The 20259-nt window shown below is 41.6% G+C and overlaps 1 protein-coding gene across 1 annotated transcript in view; it reads right to left on the reverse strand.

The window, feature by feature from the left end:
- The window catches only part of yjefn3 (YjeF N-terminal domain containing 3), a 100211-nt gene extending 83122 nt beyond the window's left edge, over positions 1–17089 (reverse strand). Inside the window, exon 1 of the mRNA XM_069927914.1 lies at positions 17025–17089. Within this exon, the coding sequence (XP_069784015.1) occupies positions 17025–17089 (65 nt within the window). The remainder of the gene's footprint in view (positions 1–17024) is intronic.
- Positions 17090–20259: the final 3170 nt, after the last annotated feature.

Consider the following 20259-nt stretch of genomic DNA (forward strand, 5'->3'; position numbering starts at 1 on the left):
ACTATATGTTATTTTTTCTAATGGAATACATTTATTCATTTCTATATACCATTGTTGTATTTTCAAATTATCTTCCAATTTCCAGGTTGACATAATACATTTTTTTGCTACGGCTAGGGCTATCTTGACAAATCTTTTTTGTGCATCTTCCAAGTCAATTCCAAATTCTTTATTTTTTATGTTACTTAGGAGAAAGATCTCTGGATTCTTTGGTATATTGTTTTCTGTTATTTTATTTAATATCTGATTGAGATCATCCCAAAATTTTTCTACTCTCTCACATGTCCAGATTGCATGAATTGTTGTTCCCCTTTCTTTTTTACATCGAAAACATCTATCAGATACTGTTGGGTCCCATTTATTTAACTTTTGCGGTGTAATGTATAGTCTGTGTAACCAATTATATTGTATCATACGCAGCCTCGTATTTATTGTATTTCTCATCGTTCCAGAACATAATTTCTCCCATGTTTCCTTTTTTATCTTTATATTTAAATCTTGTTCCCATTTTTGTTTAGTTTTACCATTTGTTTCCTCATTCTCCTTTTCTTGCAGTTTGATATACATATTTGTTATAAATCTTTTGATTAACATTGTATCTGTAATCACATATTCAAGGTTACTTCCCTCTGGTAAACTCAAATTGCTTCCTAATTTATCTTTCAAGTAGGATCTCAGTTGGTAATATGCCAGTGCTGTATCTCCAGTTATATTGTACTTATCTCTCATTTGTTCAAAGGATAAGAATCTACTTCCTGAAAAACAATTTTCTATTCTTTTAATCCCTTTTTTTTCCCATTTTCTAAAGGAAAGGTTGTCTATTGTAAAAGGGAGTAGCTTATTTTGTGTCAATATTAGTTTAGGTATTTGATAATTTATTTTATTTCTTTCTACATGAATCTTCTTCCATATATTGAGGAGATGGTGTAATACTGGAGAAGGTCTATGTTGTACCAATTTTTCGTCCCATTTATATAATATGTGTTCAGGTATCTTTTCCCCTATTTTATCTAATTCTAGTCTCGTCCAGTCTGGTTTTTCCCTTGTTTGATAAAAATCTGATAGGTACCTTAATTGTGCGGCTCTATAATAATTTTTGAAGTTTGGCAATTGTAAGCCTCCTTGTTTATACCATTCTGTTAATTTACCTAGTGCTATCCTCGGTTTCCCCCCTCTCCATAAAAATTTCCTTATTATTTTCTTTAACTCTTTGTAGAATTTTTCTGTCAGTTGTATTGGCAATGCCTGAAATAAGTATAGTATCCTTGGAGAAATGTTCATTTTAATACAGTTTATCCTTCCTATCAGTGTTAGTGGTAGCTCTTTCCAATGCTCTAAATCGTCCTGTAATTTTTTCATTAGTGGATTGTAATTGAGTTTATATAATTGGCCTAGATTTTTGTTTATTTGCACACCTAGGTATCTTATTGCCTGCGTTTGCCATCTGAATGGGGATTCCTCCTTAAATTTTGAGAAATCCGCGTTATTCATAGGCATTGCTTCACTTTTATTTACGTTTATCTTGTATCCCGACACTTCTCCATATTCCTTCAATTTCTTATATAGTTCTTTTATTGATAGTTCTGGTTCTGTTAAGTACACTATCACATCATCCGCAAATAGACTGATTTTATATTCCCTGTCTTTTATTTTTATTCCTTTTATATTATTATCTATTCTTATCGATTCTGCTAGTGGTTCTATAGCTAGCGCAAACAATAATGGTGATAGTGGGCATCCCTGCCGCGTTGACCTGCTTAAGTTAAATTGCTTTGATACATGTCCATTTACTGTCACTTTTGCTAACGGTCCCTCATATAATGCTTTAATCCAATTAATATACTTCTCCGGTAAACTGAATTTTTGCAATACTTTGAACAAGTAATTCCATTCTACTCTGTCGAAGGCCTTCTCTGCGTCTAAAGCAACTGCTACTGCAGGTGCTTTATTTCCTTCTACTGCATGAATTAAGTTAATAAATTTACAAATATTGTCTGTTGTGCGTCTTTTTTTGATAAATCCAGTTTGGTCTAAATTTACCATTTTCGGTACCTGTTCTGCTAATCTGTTTGCTAATAGTTTAGCTATTATCTTATAATCTGTGTTTAGCAGAGATATTGGTCTATATGACGCTGGTGAGAGTGGATCTTTCCCTTGTTTTAGTATCACTGTAATTATTGCTGTTTTACATGAATCTGGTAAGTTTTGTGTCTCATCGATCTGGTTGATTACATCCAGGAGGGGCGGTATTATTAGATCTTTAAATGTTTTGTAGAATTCTATTGGGAGTCCATCCTCTCCTGGTGTCTTATTATTTGGTAAATTTTTTATTATCTCTTGTATTTCTACTGTTCCAAATGGTTCTGTTAATTTATTTTGTTCCTCTATTTGTAGTTTTGGTAGTTCAATTTTAGTCAAAAATTCATCTATTTTCCCTTCTTTCCCTTCGTTTTCAGTTCGGTATAATTGTTCATAGAATTCTCTGAAGTTTTCCTTAATTTCTTTTGGATTATATGTAATTTGTTTGTCTTTTTTCCTTGTTGCCAATACCATTTTCTTAGTTTGCTCTGTCTTAAGCTGCCATGCTAAGATTTTGTGTGTTTTTTCACCTAGTTCATAATATTTCTGTTTTGTCTTCATTATATTCTTCTCCACCTTATATGTTTGTAATGTTTCATATTTTATTTTTTTATCCGCCAATTCTCTTCTTTTGGTTGTATCTTCCTTTATTGCTAATTTTTTTTCTATGTTTATTATTTCCCTTTCCAACTGCTCTGTTTCCTGATTATAGTCCTTCTTCATCTTGGTTGCATAACTTATTATTTGTCCTCTAATGAATGCTTTCATTGCGTCCCATAGTATAAACTTATCTTCCACTGATTCCGTATTTACTTCAAAGTACATTTTTAATTGTTTTTCAATAAATTCTCTAAAATCCTGTCTTTTAAGTAGCATGGGGTTTAATCTCCATCTATACATTCTTGGAGGGATGTCCTCTAGCTCTATTGCCAATAACAGGGGTGAGTGGTCCGATAATAGTCTAGCTTTATATTCCGTTTTCCTAACTCTCCCTTGAATGTGGGCTGATAACAGGAATAGGTCTATCCTTGAGTATGTTTTATGTCTAGTCGAGTAGTATGAGTATTCCTTTTCTTTTGGGTTTTGTTTCCTCCATATGTCCACAAGTTTCATTTCTTGCATTGATTTAATTATAAATTTGGTTACTTTGTTCTTCCTGTTAATTTTTTTCCCCGTTTTATCCATATTTGGATCCAAATTCAGATTGAAATCCCCTCCTATTAGTATGTTCCCTTGCGTATTAGCTACCTTCAAAAAGATATCTTGCATAAACTTTTGATCTTCTTCGTTAGGTGAATATATATTAAGTAGATTCCAAAGCTCCGAATATATCTGACATTTTATCATAACATATCTCCCTGCTGGATCTATTATTTCCTCTTCTATTTTAAATGGCACATTTTTGCTAATTAATATAGCCACTCCTCTTGCTTTTGAATTATACGATGCTGCTGTTACATGTCCTACCCAATCTCTCTTTAATTTCTTGTGCTCCAATTCAGTTAAGTGTGTTTCTTGGACAAATGCTATATCTATTTTTTCCTTTTTCAGTAAATTTAGTAGTTTCTTCCTTTTAATTTGGTTACGTATTCCATTAATATTTAGAGTCATATAGTTCAGCGTAGCCATTTTATATTTTGTTTATCTTCTCTTTCCGTTTTTCCATCATTACCTTTCCTCCTTTTCCATTTCTGTTTTCTTATTTTCAACTCTTTACCAGACAACATTCCTACAACATCCAACATTTTCCTTATTCTCCTATTTCTATCTTCTTTATCCCCAATCTCCCCTTCCCCTCCTGAGTTGTCCTTTATCCCTTGTCGGACAACCACATCTCCCCTCTCCATTTGGATTTGCGAATCCACTCGCAAGCGTCAACTGATTTTGCAGTGACCGCTCTTTTCCCCCACCCAGCCCCCCCCAGAAAAGATTTCACTTTTTATATGTCACAAAGGTCACTCTTTTAATTCCCTCCTTATTCTCTCTATTCCATTACCTTCCCTTATTAATTCTTGTCTATACTATCTATGTTTTCCTCTAATTACAGATACTTTCACGTATGCCCATTGTCTCTATTCACTCTTATACCTCTTTACCCGCATACATATCAATCGTGGTCATTTTTACCCTCATTACCCATCTTCATCCCTCAGTCTATTTTTGTCTTTACCCACATACATATCAATTGTGATCATTTTTGCTCTCATTACCCGTCTTCATCCCTCAGTCTATTTTTGTAATTGTTCTGCAAATTTTCGTGCTTCTTCTGGATCCGAGAACAGTCTGTTTTGTTGTCCTGGAATAAATATTTTCAATACCGCAGGATGCTTCAGTGTAAATTTATATCCTTTCTTCCATAAAATCACTTTTGCTGTATTGAACTCTTTTCTCTTCTTTAGGAGTTCAAAGCTTATATCTGGATAAATGAAGATTATTTGCCCTTTATACTCCAGTGGTTTGTTGCCCTCTCTTACTTTTTCCATTGTCTTCTCCAGTACCTTTTCTCTTGTAGTATATCTTAGGAATTTTACTACAATAGATCTTGGTTTTTGTTGTGGTTGTGGTTTAGGGGCCAATGCTCTATGTGCCCTTTCTATTTCCATTTCTTGCTGTAGTTCTGGACATCCTAGGGCCTTAGGGATCCATTCTTTTATAAACTCCCTCATATTCTTGCCTTCTTCATCTTCCTTAAGGCCCACTATCTTTATGTTATTTCTAATGTTTTAATTTTCCATTATATCTATTTTTTGGGCTAGTAATTCTTGTGTCTCTTTAGTTTTTTTATTAGATTCCTCCAATTTCTTTTTTAAGTCTTCTACCTCCATTTCTGCTGCTATTGCCCGTTCTTCCATCTTGTCCATTTTTTTCCCCATTTCTGTTAAGGTCATATCCATTTTATTTATTTTCTTTTCTGTGTTGTTTATTCTTCTTCTTAAATCATTGAATTCCTGTGTTTGCCATTCTTTAAATGACTCCATGTATCCTCTAACAAGAGCAAGTATATCCTTTACCTTGCCTTTCCCTTTATCTATTTCACTGTATTCTTCCTCTTCTTCTTCCTCTGGGTTGGCCATCTGTTGTTTCTTTGATGCCCTTTCCTCCTCTTCTTTCTTGTTTCCATTGTCTTCTGTGGTCTCTTCTTGCTGCAGGTGTTCTGCAGCTGTCGTTGCCGGCTGTGGAGATCGACTCCCCAGCTGGTCCCCCCTCCCGTCGGTGTGTTTTTTTTCATGCGCGGTTGCGCACTTTTACTCGGCTCTGTGAGCCATTGTTGTAGTTCTTTTTCTACCGACCTGAGGTAGTGGGGTCCTCTCTCCACAGCGGGCCTCTTCGGACAGGTAAAGCCTTCACCTTTTTCCTCCGTTGTCTTCTCTTCCTCTCTTCTTTCCGTTGATTTTGATTTTTCTCCTTTTGTCTCCATCTTCTTTCCACCTTTATACTCACTTTTCTTTAACTTGTATTTCTGTGCCTTTGTATTTTCTCTTGTTTTTCCCGACTTTTCTGGAGAGGGCTGGAGTTCACCGTCCGGCCACTACTCCATCACGTGACTCCCGCCGGTTACTTAGGAGTGTTGAAGAACAGAGGGACTTTGGGGTCCAAATCCTTGCATCCCTCAAAGTTGCCTCATGGTTGATAGGATAGTTCAGAAGGCCTATGGGATGTTGGCATTCATTAATAGAGGGATTGACTTCAGGAGGCGAGAGGTCATGCTACTTAACCATATAACATATAACCATTTACGGAGCGGAAACAGGCCATGTTGGCCTTTCGAATCCGCACTGGTTCACTGATTTTGTGCGCCCTCTTCAGGCATTGGTGATTTTAAGTGGAGTGTATCTTTGAGAATTTTAACATCTATCCATAGGTTCTCTGTACTTTGGATGTGAAATCTCCTATTAAAAAATTCAAAAACATTGGCTGTGTGGGAGAAGCCAGTGAGTGGCTGTGGACAATAGCTTCTCAGACTTCTTTACAAATCTCTTGTAAGACCACACTTGGAGTATTGTGTTCAGTTCTGGTTACTTCACTATAGGAAGGATGTGGAAGCTATGGAGAGGGTGCAACGGAGATTTACCAGAATGTTGCCTGGATTGGAAAATGAGTCTTAAGTGGCAAGGTTAGCAGAGCTATGACTTTTCTTTTTCGAGTGTAGAAGGATGAGAGGAGACTTGATAGATGTCTACAAGATTATGAGAGGCATAGAGAGGGTGGACAGCAGCACCTGTTTCACAGGGTGGGAACAGCAAACACCAGAGGACGTCTACAAAGTGAAGGGAAGCAAGTTTAGGGGAGACATCTGGGGAAAGGTTTTAGCAGAGAATTGTAGGTACTTGGAATGCCTTGCCAGGGATGCTGGTGAAGGCTGAAACATTAGGGGCATTTGAAAGATTCTTAGGCACATGGATGGAAGAAAAATAGAGGGTTACAGGGAAGGAAGAGTTTAGAATCTTTTAATATATGGGTCAGCACAACCTCAAGGGTCTGTACTGTGCTGTAGTTTTCTATGTGTCAGCAAAGAATTACTGGAGGCACTCAATAGGTTGGACAACATTCACGGGTAGAAACATTAACTGATTATTTCTACCGTTGAACGCTGTCTGATCTGCTGAGTTCCTCCAGCTCAAGATTCCAGCATCTGCAGCTTTTGTTTTTCATGAGAACAATTGCAATTGGAATGAATCTGCGGCATTTAGAAGCAGGCTGAACTGTGGGAAAGGGGACAATGAATGGTCCACTGCGAGTAGCAGCAATGAATTGGGAATTTAGCTCCTTTTACTGAGATTCAGGATCCCAAAGGCTTAATTATTTTGGAAGTGGCCATCTGGTTGTGGTGAGATAAAAAAGCAATGAGTTCACTTAAAGACAATGCCAATGACATCCAAAGTCTCAATAGCAAGCAGGAGAGCTGGCTGTTACTATGGTAATAAAGGATACTGGAAGCCTCAATTAACACTGCAAAAATTCCATTGTATGAGACTTGGTCACAGGAAGCAAGGTCCTTCTATACCTAACAGGCAAAAGGGCAATAAAAACTGTGTTCCACCACTGGTGCAGTAGAGAATGAAGGTTGTGTTACAAACAACCGCCCATCAGCAAAGAAATAAAAATGGGTTTGACTATTCATGTGGTACAGTGTCACTTGAGGTCAGAAAATGCAATAGGAGGGACGTGGATCTTACAAACAGGAATGAACTCTCTCCTGAATCCTAGAACAGCATGAGAACCTGGAATGCAGAAAGATACTAGAACTCCAAAGAGATACTGAGCAAACTATTGGAGAGAATTCTTAGAGAGAGGACTTATGAGCATTTAGAGAAGTACAATCTTCTCAGGGATTGACAGTAAGGCTTTGCAAGGCATAGGTTGTTCCTCACAAGCCTAAATTAGTTTTTTCGCGGCAGTGACAAAGGAAATTCGTGAAAGTAGGGTGGTAGATGTGATGCATATAGATTTTAGTAAGTCCCCCCCATAGTAGACTCCTCATTCAGAAAGTCATGAGGCATGGGATCCGTGGAACTTTGACTGTGTGGCTTCAGAATTAGCTTGCCTGCAGAAAGCAGAGGGTAGTAGTAGGTGGAACATATTCTGCCTGCTCTTTGAGATTTTTATAAATGACCTGGATGAAGAAGTAGAGGGAGGGATCAGTAAGTTTGCAGATGACACAAAGGTTTGAGGTGTTATGGATAGTTTAGAAGGTTGCCGTAGGTTACGACAAGATGCAAATTTGGGCAGAAAAGTGACAGATAGAGTTCAATCCAGGTAAGTCTATAGTGTTGCATTTTGGAAGGTCAAACTTGAAGGCAAAGTACATAGTTAATGGCAGGATTCTTAACAGTATGGAAGAACATAGGGACCTTGGGGTCCAAGTCCATAGATCTCTCAAGGTCGCTGTACAGGTTCATAGGATAGTTAATAAAGCTGGGGGATTGAGTTCAAGAGTTATGATGCAATGTTGAAGCTCTGTATTTAGTTCTGGTTGCCTCATTACTGGAAGGATGTGGAAGCTATGGAGAGGGTGCAGAGTAGATTTACCAGGATGTTGTCTGGATTGGAGAACTTGTCTTATGAGGCAAGATTAACAGAGCTAGGGTTTTTCCTCTTTGGATGAGTCGTGACTTTGGATGAGATTGTGAGAGAAATAGATAAGGTGGACAGCCAGCACCTTTTTCTCAGACGACATCTGTTCAAAGTGAGGGGAGGAAAGTTTAGGGGAGACATCTGGGGTACGATATTTTGCACAGAGAGTAGTGGGTGCCTGGAATGCATTGCCAGAGGTGGTGGTGGAGGCTGGTGCAACAGCGACATTTGAAAAAGACAGGCACAATGATGCAAGAAAAATAGCGGGTTATGGATGTGAGGTAGGGAAGGTTTAGTTTGTTGAGTAGGTTTATATTGGTCAACACAACATTGTGGGGTGAATGGCCTCTACCATGCTGTAATGTTCTATGTTCTTACCAATATTATAAGGGATCCTGAGTCTATGGCTCAGAAATCAAAGGGTCACCACCTTTGACAGACACTGATAACTGCCTGTCTTGACAGGTCATATACCACACAAGGTGTGAGTGCCATATGTTTTTAGCATTTGAATGAAGCTAAGTACAACATCCAGTGATAATTATCAATGGAATGTGTCTAAAATGTGTGAATTCAGCCCAACAATGTCCAGGTCTTCATTCTATCTTGAAATTCCATTGACCGTTCCCAATTCCTGGTCAAAATATAAAGTGAAAAATCTTTCTTTCTCTCCATCTGTTCCTTCCTCTTTTACCATTTTCTTTTTGTTATTCTCTCTGTACTTTTTTCTCTCTCTCACTTTATTTAATTTATCTTCTTAAAGAGGAAATTGGAATAGAAGAAATGATCATTGATTGGGGCACAAAACGTTTTGCCTGCACTAATTAATGAGAGCCTACTTTCCTTTGGTTCAAAATCCTCTCTGCCTCCCTGAAGGGTTACCAATATTTCAACAATAACCTTTTTTTGGAACCTGCTGGTAATGATTCAAATGACATTAAAAATACCACAGAAGCTGCAGGGTAGCAACGATGAAGTGTGCAACATCAGACATCATGATCACATCACTTTATTGCAGAACAACACAGTTGACATTTTAACTGGTTAAACAATCAGTGAAACATTTTAAGATCCCCCATTGGATGGCTGTCAGCCTGCATTTCATTAGACTAATTAGGTCTGATTTTCTGGTCTCTTCATTCATCCATTCATTTATTCGTTCACAGGATATGGCAAGGTTGGTGTTCATTGTCCACCTCTTATAGCCCTTCAAGTCATTTCAGACAAAAGCACGTTTGAAGTCACATCCAGGCCAATATACAATTAAAAAATCCCTGGTATCCAGCACCTACGGCGATCGGTACATGCCAGATAAGTGAATTTCCTGGTTACTTGAGACTGCATGAACGGCGTGGGGGATGAGAAGCACCACTTTTAAACTTCTATGTTTTTTACCCATTTATTTTCCACAATTTTGTTTTGCCAGTTGCTTTAATTCCAGATAACAGGTCTTTTACTGTGATAGATTTCCATCCTTGAAGGCATTTGTCAACCAGAGGGGAATCGATTGTTTCATGGTCACTCTAGGCATTTCATTATTTTAATTTCCACAGACCTCCAACCCCTTCTATTTGATATTAGAACTGTTAGTAATTATTATATTGTTACACTGCTCTGTAGTTGAGAAGAGTGAGTGTAATGCTGACCTTGATTGGAATTAGTTACTCCAAAATTGCCTGTTTAATTCCGATTGGGCTGTCCATGATTGTATTTTCCCTCACTAAATGTTAACCTCCACACATTTCAGCAGAAGACGATCCTTCCTACCTCTGGTCAGGTTCTATGCTCTACTTGCTGCCTTCCTGACCATCCTTCCCCCAACATGCCTTTATTGCCCATCCCTAATTGCCCCTTAAGAGGTTGTTGGTGAGCTGCTGCAATCTTTCTGGGGAAGGTGTACCCACACTGCTATTTGTAAGGAGATTGGGGATTTGAACGCAGCGACACTGTTAAAACAGGCCACTTCCTTGTCAGGTCGGTGTACCACTTGGAGGGGAACCTGCAGGATATAGTGTTTCCAGACTCAGTGTCCTTGGTGGCAGAGATCATGGGTTTGAGGGTTGTGGTTGAGTTATCCTGAGTTTCTCTCCTTGATGTTCTTGATATCACCCCTCCTCCTACTTCAGTCTCAGTAACGAGTCCTGACCTGAAATATCAACTGGCTATTTCTATCCATGGATGCTGCCTGACCTAGATAATTGGGGGCCAGATCTCTGCCCTGAGGACCTCCTGCAATGTTGCCTGGCAACCAAAACAGCCTTCCTCTGTGTGAGGTTTAACTCCACCCACAGGAGAATTTCCTTTCTACAGCTTGTTCACCTCAGTTTTACCAAGATTTACTGACCGATGTGAAACATGGAAGTCTGTAGTAAAAACACACAGAAATTCTGGAGAAACTCAGCTAGTCTTGCATCATCCATAGGAGGTCAAGATATTTTACTGACGTTATGGGCCTGAGCCCTTCTTCAAGGAATAAGCAAGGAAGGCATCAGAAGATTGAAGAATGGGACCAACAAAAGGTGTTGATTGGATATGATAAGAGGAGAACTGATTTTGTTTCTGTGAAAGGAAGCGGAGGGGAAAGGGAAGAAAGAGAGAGACAAAGCTGGGGAAAAGGCTACAGCGGAAGAGGGGGGATGGTATAATGGAAAGCGGAGAAGTCGATGGTAATGCCATCCGGTTGGAGGGTGCCCAGATGGGAGATGAGGTGTTGTTCCTCCAATTTGCAGGTGGTCTCAGTCTGAAAGTGCACAAGACCATGGACAGACATGTTAGCAAGGGAATGGGACAGAGAATGAAATGGATGGCCACAGGGAGATCCACGCTGTACTCTACAAAGTGATCTCTCAGTCTGTGTCAAGTGTCTCCGATATAGAGGAGACCACAACGGGAGCACCAGATGCAGTAGCTGGCCTCTGCGGATTCACAAGTGAAATGTTGCTTCACTTGCAAGGACTGTTTGAGGCACCGAATGGTGGCAGGGTAGGAGGTGTGGGCGCGTGGAGCATCTCCTGTGGTCGAAGGGGTTGGTACCAAGGGGTCAATTGGTGGGGAGGGATGAGTGGACAAGGAAGCCATGGAGGGAACGGTCCCTGCAGAAGGCGAGAGGGCAGGAAAGAGGAAACATCAGCAAAGTGTTGCCTTGGTGCGAAGGACAGTCACTTTCACCTCCCTTCTGGAACTTGCCTCAATAGCCCCATCCCTTATCAAGATCCCCTCATCCTTTCTTATCAGATTCCATGATGTGTAGCCCTTTATCACCTTGCAGCCTCCATCACTGTCTCCTCCTGGGACCTTGTCCACCTGAGACCATAATTCCCTCTACACCTGGGTCTACCTATTGCTTGCCAGTTACTTTATTCTGTCTATCTCGCCTTTACACTTTCAGTCCTGATGAAGTGTCTTGAGTTCAAACACACCATCACAGATGCTGCCCGACCCGCCGAGTTCCTCCAGCAGTTTGTTTTTTTTGCTCCGCATTCAAGCACCTGCAGTCCCTTTTAATTTTTTTTAGACATACAGCACAGTAACAGGCCCTTTCGGCCCCGTGCCACCCAATTACACCCAATTGACCTACAACCCCTCCTCAGTAGGTTTCGAACGGTGGGCGGAAACTGGAGCACCCGGATGAAACCCACGCAGACATTGGAAGAATGTACAACTTCTTACAGACGGGATTTGAAACCCGGTCCCGATAGCTGGCGCTGCAACAGTATTGTGCTAACCCAATACGCTCTCAACTGTTTCCTGGTATCGGGTGGAGCAAATCAGTTTTGCCGAAGACTAGTATTTTGGGGCGATGGCAATCTCAGGAGGGCACTGAGATGATCACTCAGTGTGCTCTCCAGTCTTGATATTTTCCTTGTGTTTCAATGTACCAAGAGCCTGATTGGTTTGGAATAAAGGTACAAAGATTCCAGAACACGGATCCATTAATACAAGCTGCATCAATTGTCAAGGTACTAAAAGAACTGTCTGGGATCATCTCAGCTCTGTCTATGAACTTAGGCAAAATATTCAAATGTAGGAATGCATCACAGCTGCCACCACCTCTGCCCTCACAAAGCCAGTGGGACTCCTTCCATAATTAGGGCCAATCATCAGCCCAATGGGATTGAGAAACTTCAAGGAGACCTTAGTCCTGGAGCCTGGGATCTTACTGATCCACAAAGTGCTCTGTGCCAGAGAGCTCTACTGATCTTGTTAACATTTGATTTTACTTCCTGAGTTTGGAGTGGCCAATGTGAATTAGTCAACTCACAAGAATATCAGAAACTGTGGAAGGGATTCCAGTCTCAGTCCCCTTGCGGCAATAGGGCTCAATTCTTCCTACAATGGGCTGACATAGATGAAGGTCATTCTACCCACTGATTATGTCCAGATCCATTAGAATGACTGATTGAGAGTTCATTACTGCAATGAAAGTCTTACCCCCTATTTAAAGACTAACCCATTTCTACTCTGCACCCCTTCACTGTGGCCCTGCAACCCATTCTTGCCCATGTTCCGTTTTAAATCAGTTTTATCGACCCAGGCAGCATTCCCCAGATACCAATTATTTTCGACTGATCTTCGTCTTGTGCTTGTGGTCTTGTCTTTCCTCTTTACACATGAAAAATGTCCCTCTCTCAGTCAATGATAGTCCACTAGAGCAAGGCAGGATACTGGATGTTTGGAGAGGACAGGCATCACAGCAAGTCCAGCAGAATCTGAGATCAGATGAAGGATCCTTTATATTTTCCTCTTTATTCCCTCAGACCCAGGAATGGGGCTGAAGCTTCCACCTTCTATCTACACAGAGGAGCCTTGGACCTACCAGATCACTTGAGGGCTGATAGTGCCATAAAGACAAGCACATGGATTAAAAAAAAAGAGGGTTGAGGTAGGAAGATTTTGTTTTTGAGTATATTTATATAGGGAGACAAAACATCATGGGCTGAAGGGGCTGTACTGTGTTGTAATATTTTATGTTCTGAAGCCTTCTGAGTTCCTGAACACTTGAATCACCAAACCAGGCTGTGAAGCACACGAACTGCAGATGATAGAATCTTGAGGAAATAATTGCTGGAAGAACTGAGCAGGTAGAAATGGTCAATCAACTTCATGTCAATGAAAAATGGCAGCACTGCAGGAGCTCATCTCCTATCTGGGCACCCTCCAACCTTTACTGAAACAGGCCCTAGGGCCATAGGCCTGTGTTGGCCATCAAGCCCCATTTACACTGATGCGCCACCAATTGCCCACTTGCATCCGCTCACCCTAGATTCTACCACTCACCTATTACCACGTTTACATTGGCCTGTTAACCTGTCGATCCGGAATATGGGAGGTAAAATGGATCATCCAAAGGAAAATCACAGGGAATACATGCACGAACAACCCCAGAGGACTAAGTTGGACTTGGTCGCTGAAGCCACTGTGTCACTGGACTCCGCACAGTTGAACGATGCCCTCATCCCGATTTCTGGGGCATAGCCCCTCGTTGCATGGACTCAACATGATTCCACCACTCCAAAACCCTTGAGTAGCCATATGACAGTTTACAGTACAGAAACAGGCCATATCGCCCCTTCGAGTCCGTGCTGGTTCACATAAACCACTCCACTAGTTTCCCCCTCCCACACTCTGCCCATATCCCTCCAACCCCCTCATTTCCATGTACACATCCAACCTTCTCTTAAATGACAGAAAGGTCCCTGCCGCAACTATCCCTACATGATTCCCGAGCAGGAGTTCGGGATTTCAGCCAGGAGAAAATAACTGCTTGATGTCATTACTGCTAAATTGTCTCCAATTCCACCTCATGTTCCTAGTTTCACCTCCCACAACCCATCCCAACCCTGCGGTGAAACACCAAAGTCTGCAGATGCTGTGACTGCAGCAAAGGCACAGAAATACAGGAGGAATTCAGCAGCCTCCATAAATTTATTGCCGATATTTCGGGCCTGAGGCCTGCTTTGAGTAAAAAAAAAGACAGGTATCTGAATTAAAAGCTTGCGATGAAGGGCAGGGTGAGGGGTACACACCAACAGACAGAGGGTGTTAATTGGATACGAATGGGACACAGGAAAGGTAAGAATTGACTGGGAGAGGACGGTTGTTTTTGGCTCTGTGGAACCAGAGCTGGGGGAAAGGAGACAGATGGGAAAAAGGGAAGAGAGAGAGAGAGAGAGAGAGAGACAGACAGACAGAGCTAGAGGCAAGATAACATAGGAAAAGATGGGGAGATGGGTGGGAGGAGGGAGGGTCTAACGGAAACCGGAGAAGTTGATATTAATGCCATCTGGTTGGAGGGTGCCCAGACGGAATACAAGGTGTTGCTCCTCCAATTTGCAGGTGGTCTTAGTCTGGCAGTGCATAAGACCACGGACAGACATGTTAGCAAGGGAATGGGGTGGGGGATTACATTTCAGATATCTCAATCCAATAACCAGTCAACTTTAAGGGAACACAGTCTGTACAACCAATTCTTGGAAGCCAGTGTCACCCTGAGCAATCTGTGAGACCTTTACATGCTGTCTGAGGCAGAGGGCCAAGGAATGAGAGAGGCCAGAGCAGCCTTGCTCATTTGGCATTTGCTCAGGAGCCAATCAGAGATGTTTTCTTTTAAAACAAAATCATCAAAATGGGCAGCCAGAAAGCCATTTGGCCCATCCTCTCCATAAATGAACTTTAGGTTACTCCAGTTCTCAGTTTCTGCAGGTACTGACTGGATGGAGGGTAACGTCTGGATCTCTAGTTCCAGATGCCCATATTCATTCAGTTCTCTTTCAGTCCTCCTCTTAATTCAAATTCAGTCACTCAATAAATCTGGAGTTTAAAATAAATAGTCCACAAACTACCAGATTGTCACACATTTTGATGCACATGCTCATTGTAATAAGTAAATGAAAATACATTCATTGTATTACCTTGTGCAATTGCTCAGCAAAAGGAGGTGTGAGGTGCTCCTTCCATCCAATAGCCTACAGGTCATCCTTGGGCAAGTCGTAGTACCTGTTTATCCTCACAGTCAGGGCAGATGGTGGATGGTTTTTACAAGCAGATTCTACAAATTTGAATTTATGGTGGTAAAACTAAAAATTCTGGGCAGATGAAAGCCAGGGTTACCCATCCAGTGTGGACACTGCAACTGAAGAAGGCAACGGGAAACCAATTCAATATTTTTCCCTCTTGTATAATCATGAACTCAATATTGACTGCGGTCTCAGCTCAAAGGTGGAGTCTTCACCGAAGGAGAACACAGGGGAGGCTACAATTCGGAGGGTCACAGAGCGTGATGAATGGAGAGACACGATCGTCCACCCCAAACAGCAAGGCACCTGAATGACGTATTACCTTATCTTGATCACTTGTACCTTTATCTGGTCTGGCTTCTGTGTGACTCCAAAATCAATGAGGTTGGGTCTGCGTGACCCACACAGTACATAGGGCACTGCCAGCAACTCCCACATCTCATAAACAATCCTTTTTTTTCAAAAGAGTCATCTTAAATCGGACCTTTGCATAACAGATTCTCCTCATTCACCCTATCGAGGTCATGATTTATGTTCTTCGATTTGATGTCCTTTCTCAAGAAAGTGGAAAATCTCTCCTTGCAACAATAATTCTCCACACCTGACAACATCCATTGTTGCTCCCAAACCTTCTCAAGAAATGATGGGGGAAAATCCTCAGGCTCCCACCCAAATAGTTTTATCAGAGAGTAGGTTGGAGTTTTTAGGTAGAACGCAGCATCTCCCTGATTTCCCATCCTGCATTTATTTTTAGTGGTTCAGTTCTTGTCGAGAGAACAGATGAGAGTACCTGAAGGTAATGTCACCTGACTCCATTCCAAGCCTGGAGCACCCCCCCCCCCCCCCATTAGGAAGTATGGTCATTGCTTCGGTACATATGTCCACTGTACTATGTATATGACCTAAACTTTAAATCTCCATCACTTTGATCAGCACTGCCGTTCTTACTGAGATTTTCACTGAGACTCCTCAACTTTCGATATCAACCCAGACCTACAATAAAAAAGTGCATCCCCTTGAAACTTCTGTGAGATGATCAGATCTTTAACTTAACCTTTGAATTTTTGTGCGTGAATGTTCATGACCTCTTGTTCGACATCTAATTGTTCCATCACTTGATCTCTGTCTTCAGACCCTGTCCTGACTAGCTCTGACCACTCACAATGTGACTCTAGAACGACAACCTAACTGGGAGGCAGCGTAAATTCATCACATGGATTTGTCTATACTGATCCGGTTTAAACCCTATATTCTGACACTGGAATGGGTCTGGGTGAAGGAGAGGCAACATGGGAGGCTACCGACCTAATGTGCTTCTGCCCGTTCTTCTGCCATTGACAATAATGAGATCAAGGTGCAGATTCTACCTGAGCCCGAAACGTCAGAAATATATCTTTACCTCCTAGAAACAATGCAAGACCAGCTGAGTTCCTCCAACATTTCTGTGGGTTTTTTTTTAGTATAATCACAATGTCTGCAGACTTCTGTGCTTCACGCAGATTTCACTTGAATCTGGAGACGCCTAGTGTCGAATCTTGAACCAGGTGAGTTCTCATTTAACACGCACCTACTTCACTGAAGACCACAATGTACAAGTTTAACAATCACACCCTGGCTCAGTGGCCAGCCATTCCCAACAAGACATTTGTTGAGAGCTCTGCCACAGTCACCATCTCCCTTCAGACTGAATCAGGTTTGAACGCAGAGCATGTGGGACTCACCCATCATAGACAGTGCATGCACAGGAGCTCTAAACCCTTTATAATGATGCAACCTAAACTGCACAGACCTTACAGCCTTTGAGGAATCAATGTAACACTTGTAGTGACACACTCAGCATTGGCTCCGGCTTACCTGATGAATTTAACAGGTTCATTCCCTCCAGTGTCTGGCTGAACGCCATGAATGGTGCTGGCCATGTCCTTGTACAATGCTCGGAGAAAGGAGAGGTGATGCCAGCTGCTGGTGCAGAAGATGTGAACTGCTGTCAGACCCTCTGCCTTCACAGATACACTGCATCCTCATTTGTGATTCAGTAACCTTGCCCATTGGCTGACGCAGCAGCCAATCAGGGAGAGCATCAGCTTTAACAGAAAAGAATGGGATTCGCCTGCAGTATGTGCACCAAGATTGGTCAGAGTGCTGGTGTTCAATTTGATTGTGCAGATTGTGTATTCATTTGGATGAGAATGTCAGAGTAACTCATGCATATTGCTTGTAATGTATGTACAAATCTGCAAGTGCTTGTACCTGTGTGTAAGTTTGCATGTTTTATTGATTTTTATATATATATAAATTCAGGTGCATTTGTGTGCATACGTTTCATTGTGTTTGAATTTATCCCTACATACGTAATGTATCTGTTTGTGCCCTTGCATGTAATATATCTGTGTTTGAGAATCTGTGAACTTGATTGTGAGTTTGTGTGTGTGCATGTTTGGTTCTGTTTGTTAGGCTTCCCTAAAACATGATATCCCCGCAAAGAAAGCATCACTCCAGAATAGGAGGAGTTTATGTTTATGCAGGCACAACAACCATCGACAGGAAACAAGGTGAGTAAATGAGACAGCAACTCCTGATGTTCAGTTTGGATTATCCAAGATGGGGAGGCAAGGTCTTTGTGGAGGCAGAGGTTGAAGCAAGAGGCATACTCTGTCACACTGGGGGTTTGACAACTCGACTGGAATTCCCTGGATTCCTTGGCACCTCAGGAAACCCAGACGAAATGTCAGGTAAGCAACAGAAAAATATGCCAAATGTCTTTTTGTTTATCTGTTAGAATATTTTAGATCCATGTAAACTTGATTAAGAGGCCAAATTGGAGGAGGGTGGGGAGTTTGCTGTAGGGTGAAGGGGGTTAAATAGAGTCACAAGGACGAGGTTTGATGTGCTGCAACTAGAGTGCGTCTGTGGCCACAGAGTGAGGGCTGAAGGCAGGATATAGTCAGCTATCAGAACTGGAAGACTCCTGCTCTGCTCAGTTGCAACCGGGTGGTAACATCTTCACCTCTGAGACCGAAGAGCCAAAGACTGAGCCCCATGTAAAGAGTGTTCAAGGTAGCTAACCCATGCTATCCCTGGCCTGAAGTGTTTGATTGGACGGTTCAGAGGGAGCTTCCCTTCATTTCTGTTCTATGACCTGGTGTTTGATGGGATGGTGTCTAGAGAGTTTTAATCCATTTAATCTGTGCTGGCCCTGCCTGCATGTGTTTGATGGGACTGTGGTGAGGAAGCTTTACCCTGTGTGTAACCACTTTTCTTTACTTAGTCCTGTGAATGTATTGGGATCCTTGATCTCTGTAAAGCCATATTTTATCCGGGCGCTGTTTAATGGGACAGCATAGTGAAGGTTTTACTCTGTTCTGAGCAGGGGTGCAGCACTAATTTTTTAGGCGCCGAAGCTCATCAAAAATGGCGACAAGGAGGTCTCGTCAAACCTGGCCTTGGTGACTGCCATGTTCCATTTGATGTGGTTTAACTGAGAGCGAACGGTAGGACAAGGAACGAGGACAAGTGTACTGGTCATGGAAGAAACAGGTTCCTTGTATGTCCAGGATAGTGTTCAGCCGGGGTGGGGGCCAGAGCACAGCGGCCCCATGAGATGCCGGTGAGCTGCAGCATCTCTGCACCCCTGGTACTGAGCCACTCTGCCTCTGTCCTAAAGCTATGATTGACATTTGGTCTTAAATTAGTTGAGATAAAGTGAAGAGAAAAAAATGCAACATCGTGCCTTTAAGAGCAGGATTGTTTCCTGACCAATATTATTCTCATCCAACATCAGTAAAAGGCAGCTGATCTGATCGCTGTTTCATTGCAGTTTGTGGGGACCTGCTGTTCATTCACTGGCTTTAAGATTTCTTGCATGATGGCAGCGACTAGAATTCACAGCCAAGTACTTTGGGCCAAACTGAGCTTTGGAAAACAAGAAAAAGAAATTATTTTCTTCCTTCTTTTCCCTACTGCTCTTCCATCAGGAGATTAATCTGCCTCTGTTATATCTGATCCACATAATTAGACATTTAGAGAATGGATGTGCACCAGGTTTCCTTTAACTGAACATGGAACAGAGAGTGAGCAGTAAATTGGGCTCAACGTGAGCCCAAGCAGACACTGACCTCTGGTGTTAAAGAAAGGAATAACCAATACACAGGCCAAAGACTGGAAAGAACTCGATGGGTCGAGCAGCATTTGAGGAGATAAGTGTAAAAGGTGGACATTTTGAGTAGAGAATCCGCATCACTGCTCGGGGTAGGGTAAAGATTGCCAATATATAAAGCGTTGGAGATGGGTGGAGAATTAAAGTGACTGGAAAGTCAGGATCACCCTTACAGATTGAGCAGAGGTGTTTTGCAAATCTGTGTTCAGTTCCTCCAAAATGGAGAACACATTGGGGACATCAGATGCCCATCGCCAAGATGGGGAAGAAACAACACACTGTAAGATGTGCCCGGCAATTTCTGCTAATGGTGAATCTGACTACATCAAATTTTGTTTAATATTACACCTGACAATGAAGGAATCTTGAGTCCACTCAATACCCTTTGCACAATGTTGATTATTTCATTTATTCCACTGCCTCTACTCATTCTAACCTACTCATCGTATCAGAATTTATTGTCATGAACACGTCACGAAATCTGTGGTTTTGCGGCAGAATCAGAGTGCAAACATTTATATAAACCACCTTTTAAAATGACAAAGTAAGGCAGTGTCTATGGTTCATTGATCATTCAGGAATCTGACGTCACTGGGGAAGAAGCTGTCCTTGTGCCACTGACTGCACGCCTTTAGGCTCCTGTACCTTTTCCCTGATGGTAGCAGAGTGAAGAGGGCATGGCCTTTTTTTTTTAATTTTTAATTTTTCACACCATAAACCACATTAACCATGATACATACTTTTTCCTTTTCAAATATATACAGTGCCATTTTCTCCCCCCCCTCCCTCCTCCCATCCCACCCTCCCTACCTCCCCCCCACCCCGTCCATTTAAAGTACAAAATCTAGGATACATTAAACCAGTCAAACAATGTTGTCATTCAATAAAAATAAACAAGAAATTCCACTGAGTCAATTCTTTTCATTTCCTTCT

Source organism: Narcine bancroftii, chromosome 3, assembly GCF_036971445.1.
Source record: "Narcine bancroftii isolate sNarBan1 chromosome 3, sNarBan1.hap1, whole genome shotgun sequence".
NCBI classification, from domain to species: domain Eukaryota; kingdom Metazoa; phylum Chordata; class Chondrichthyes; order Torpediniformes; family Narcinidae; genus Narcine; species Narcine bancroftii.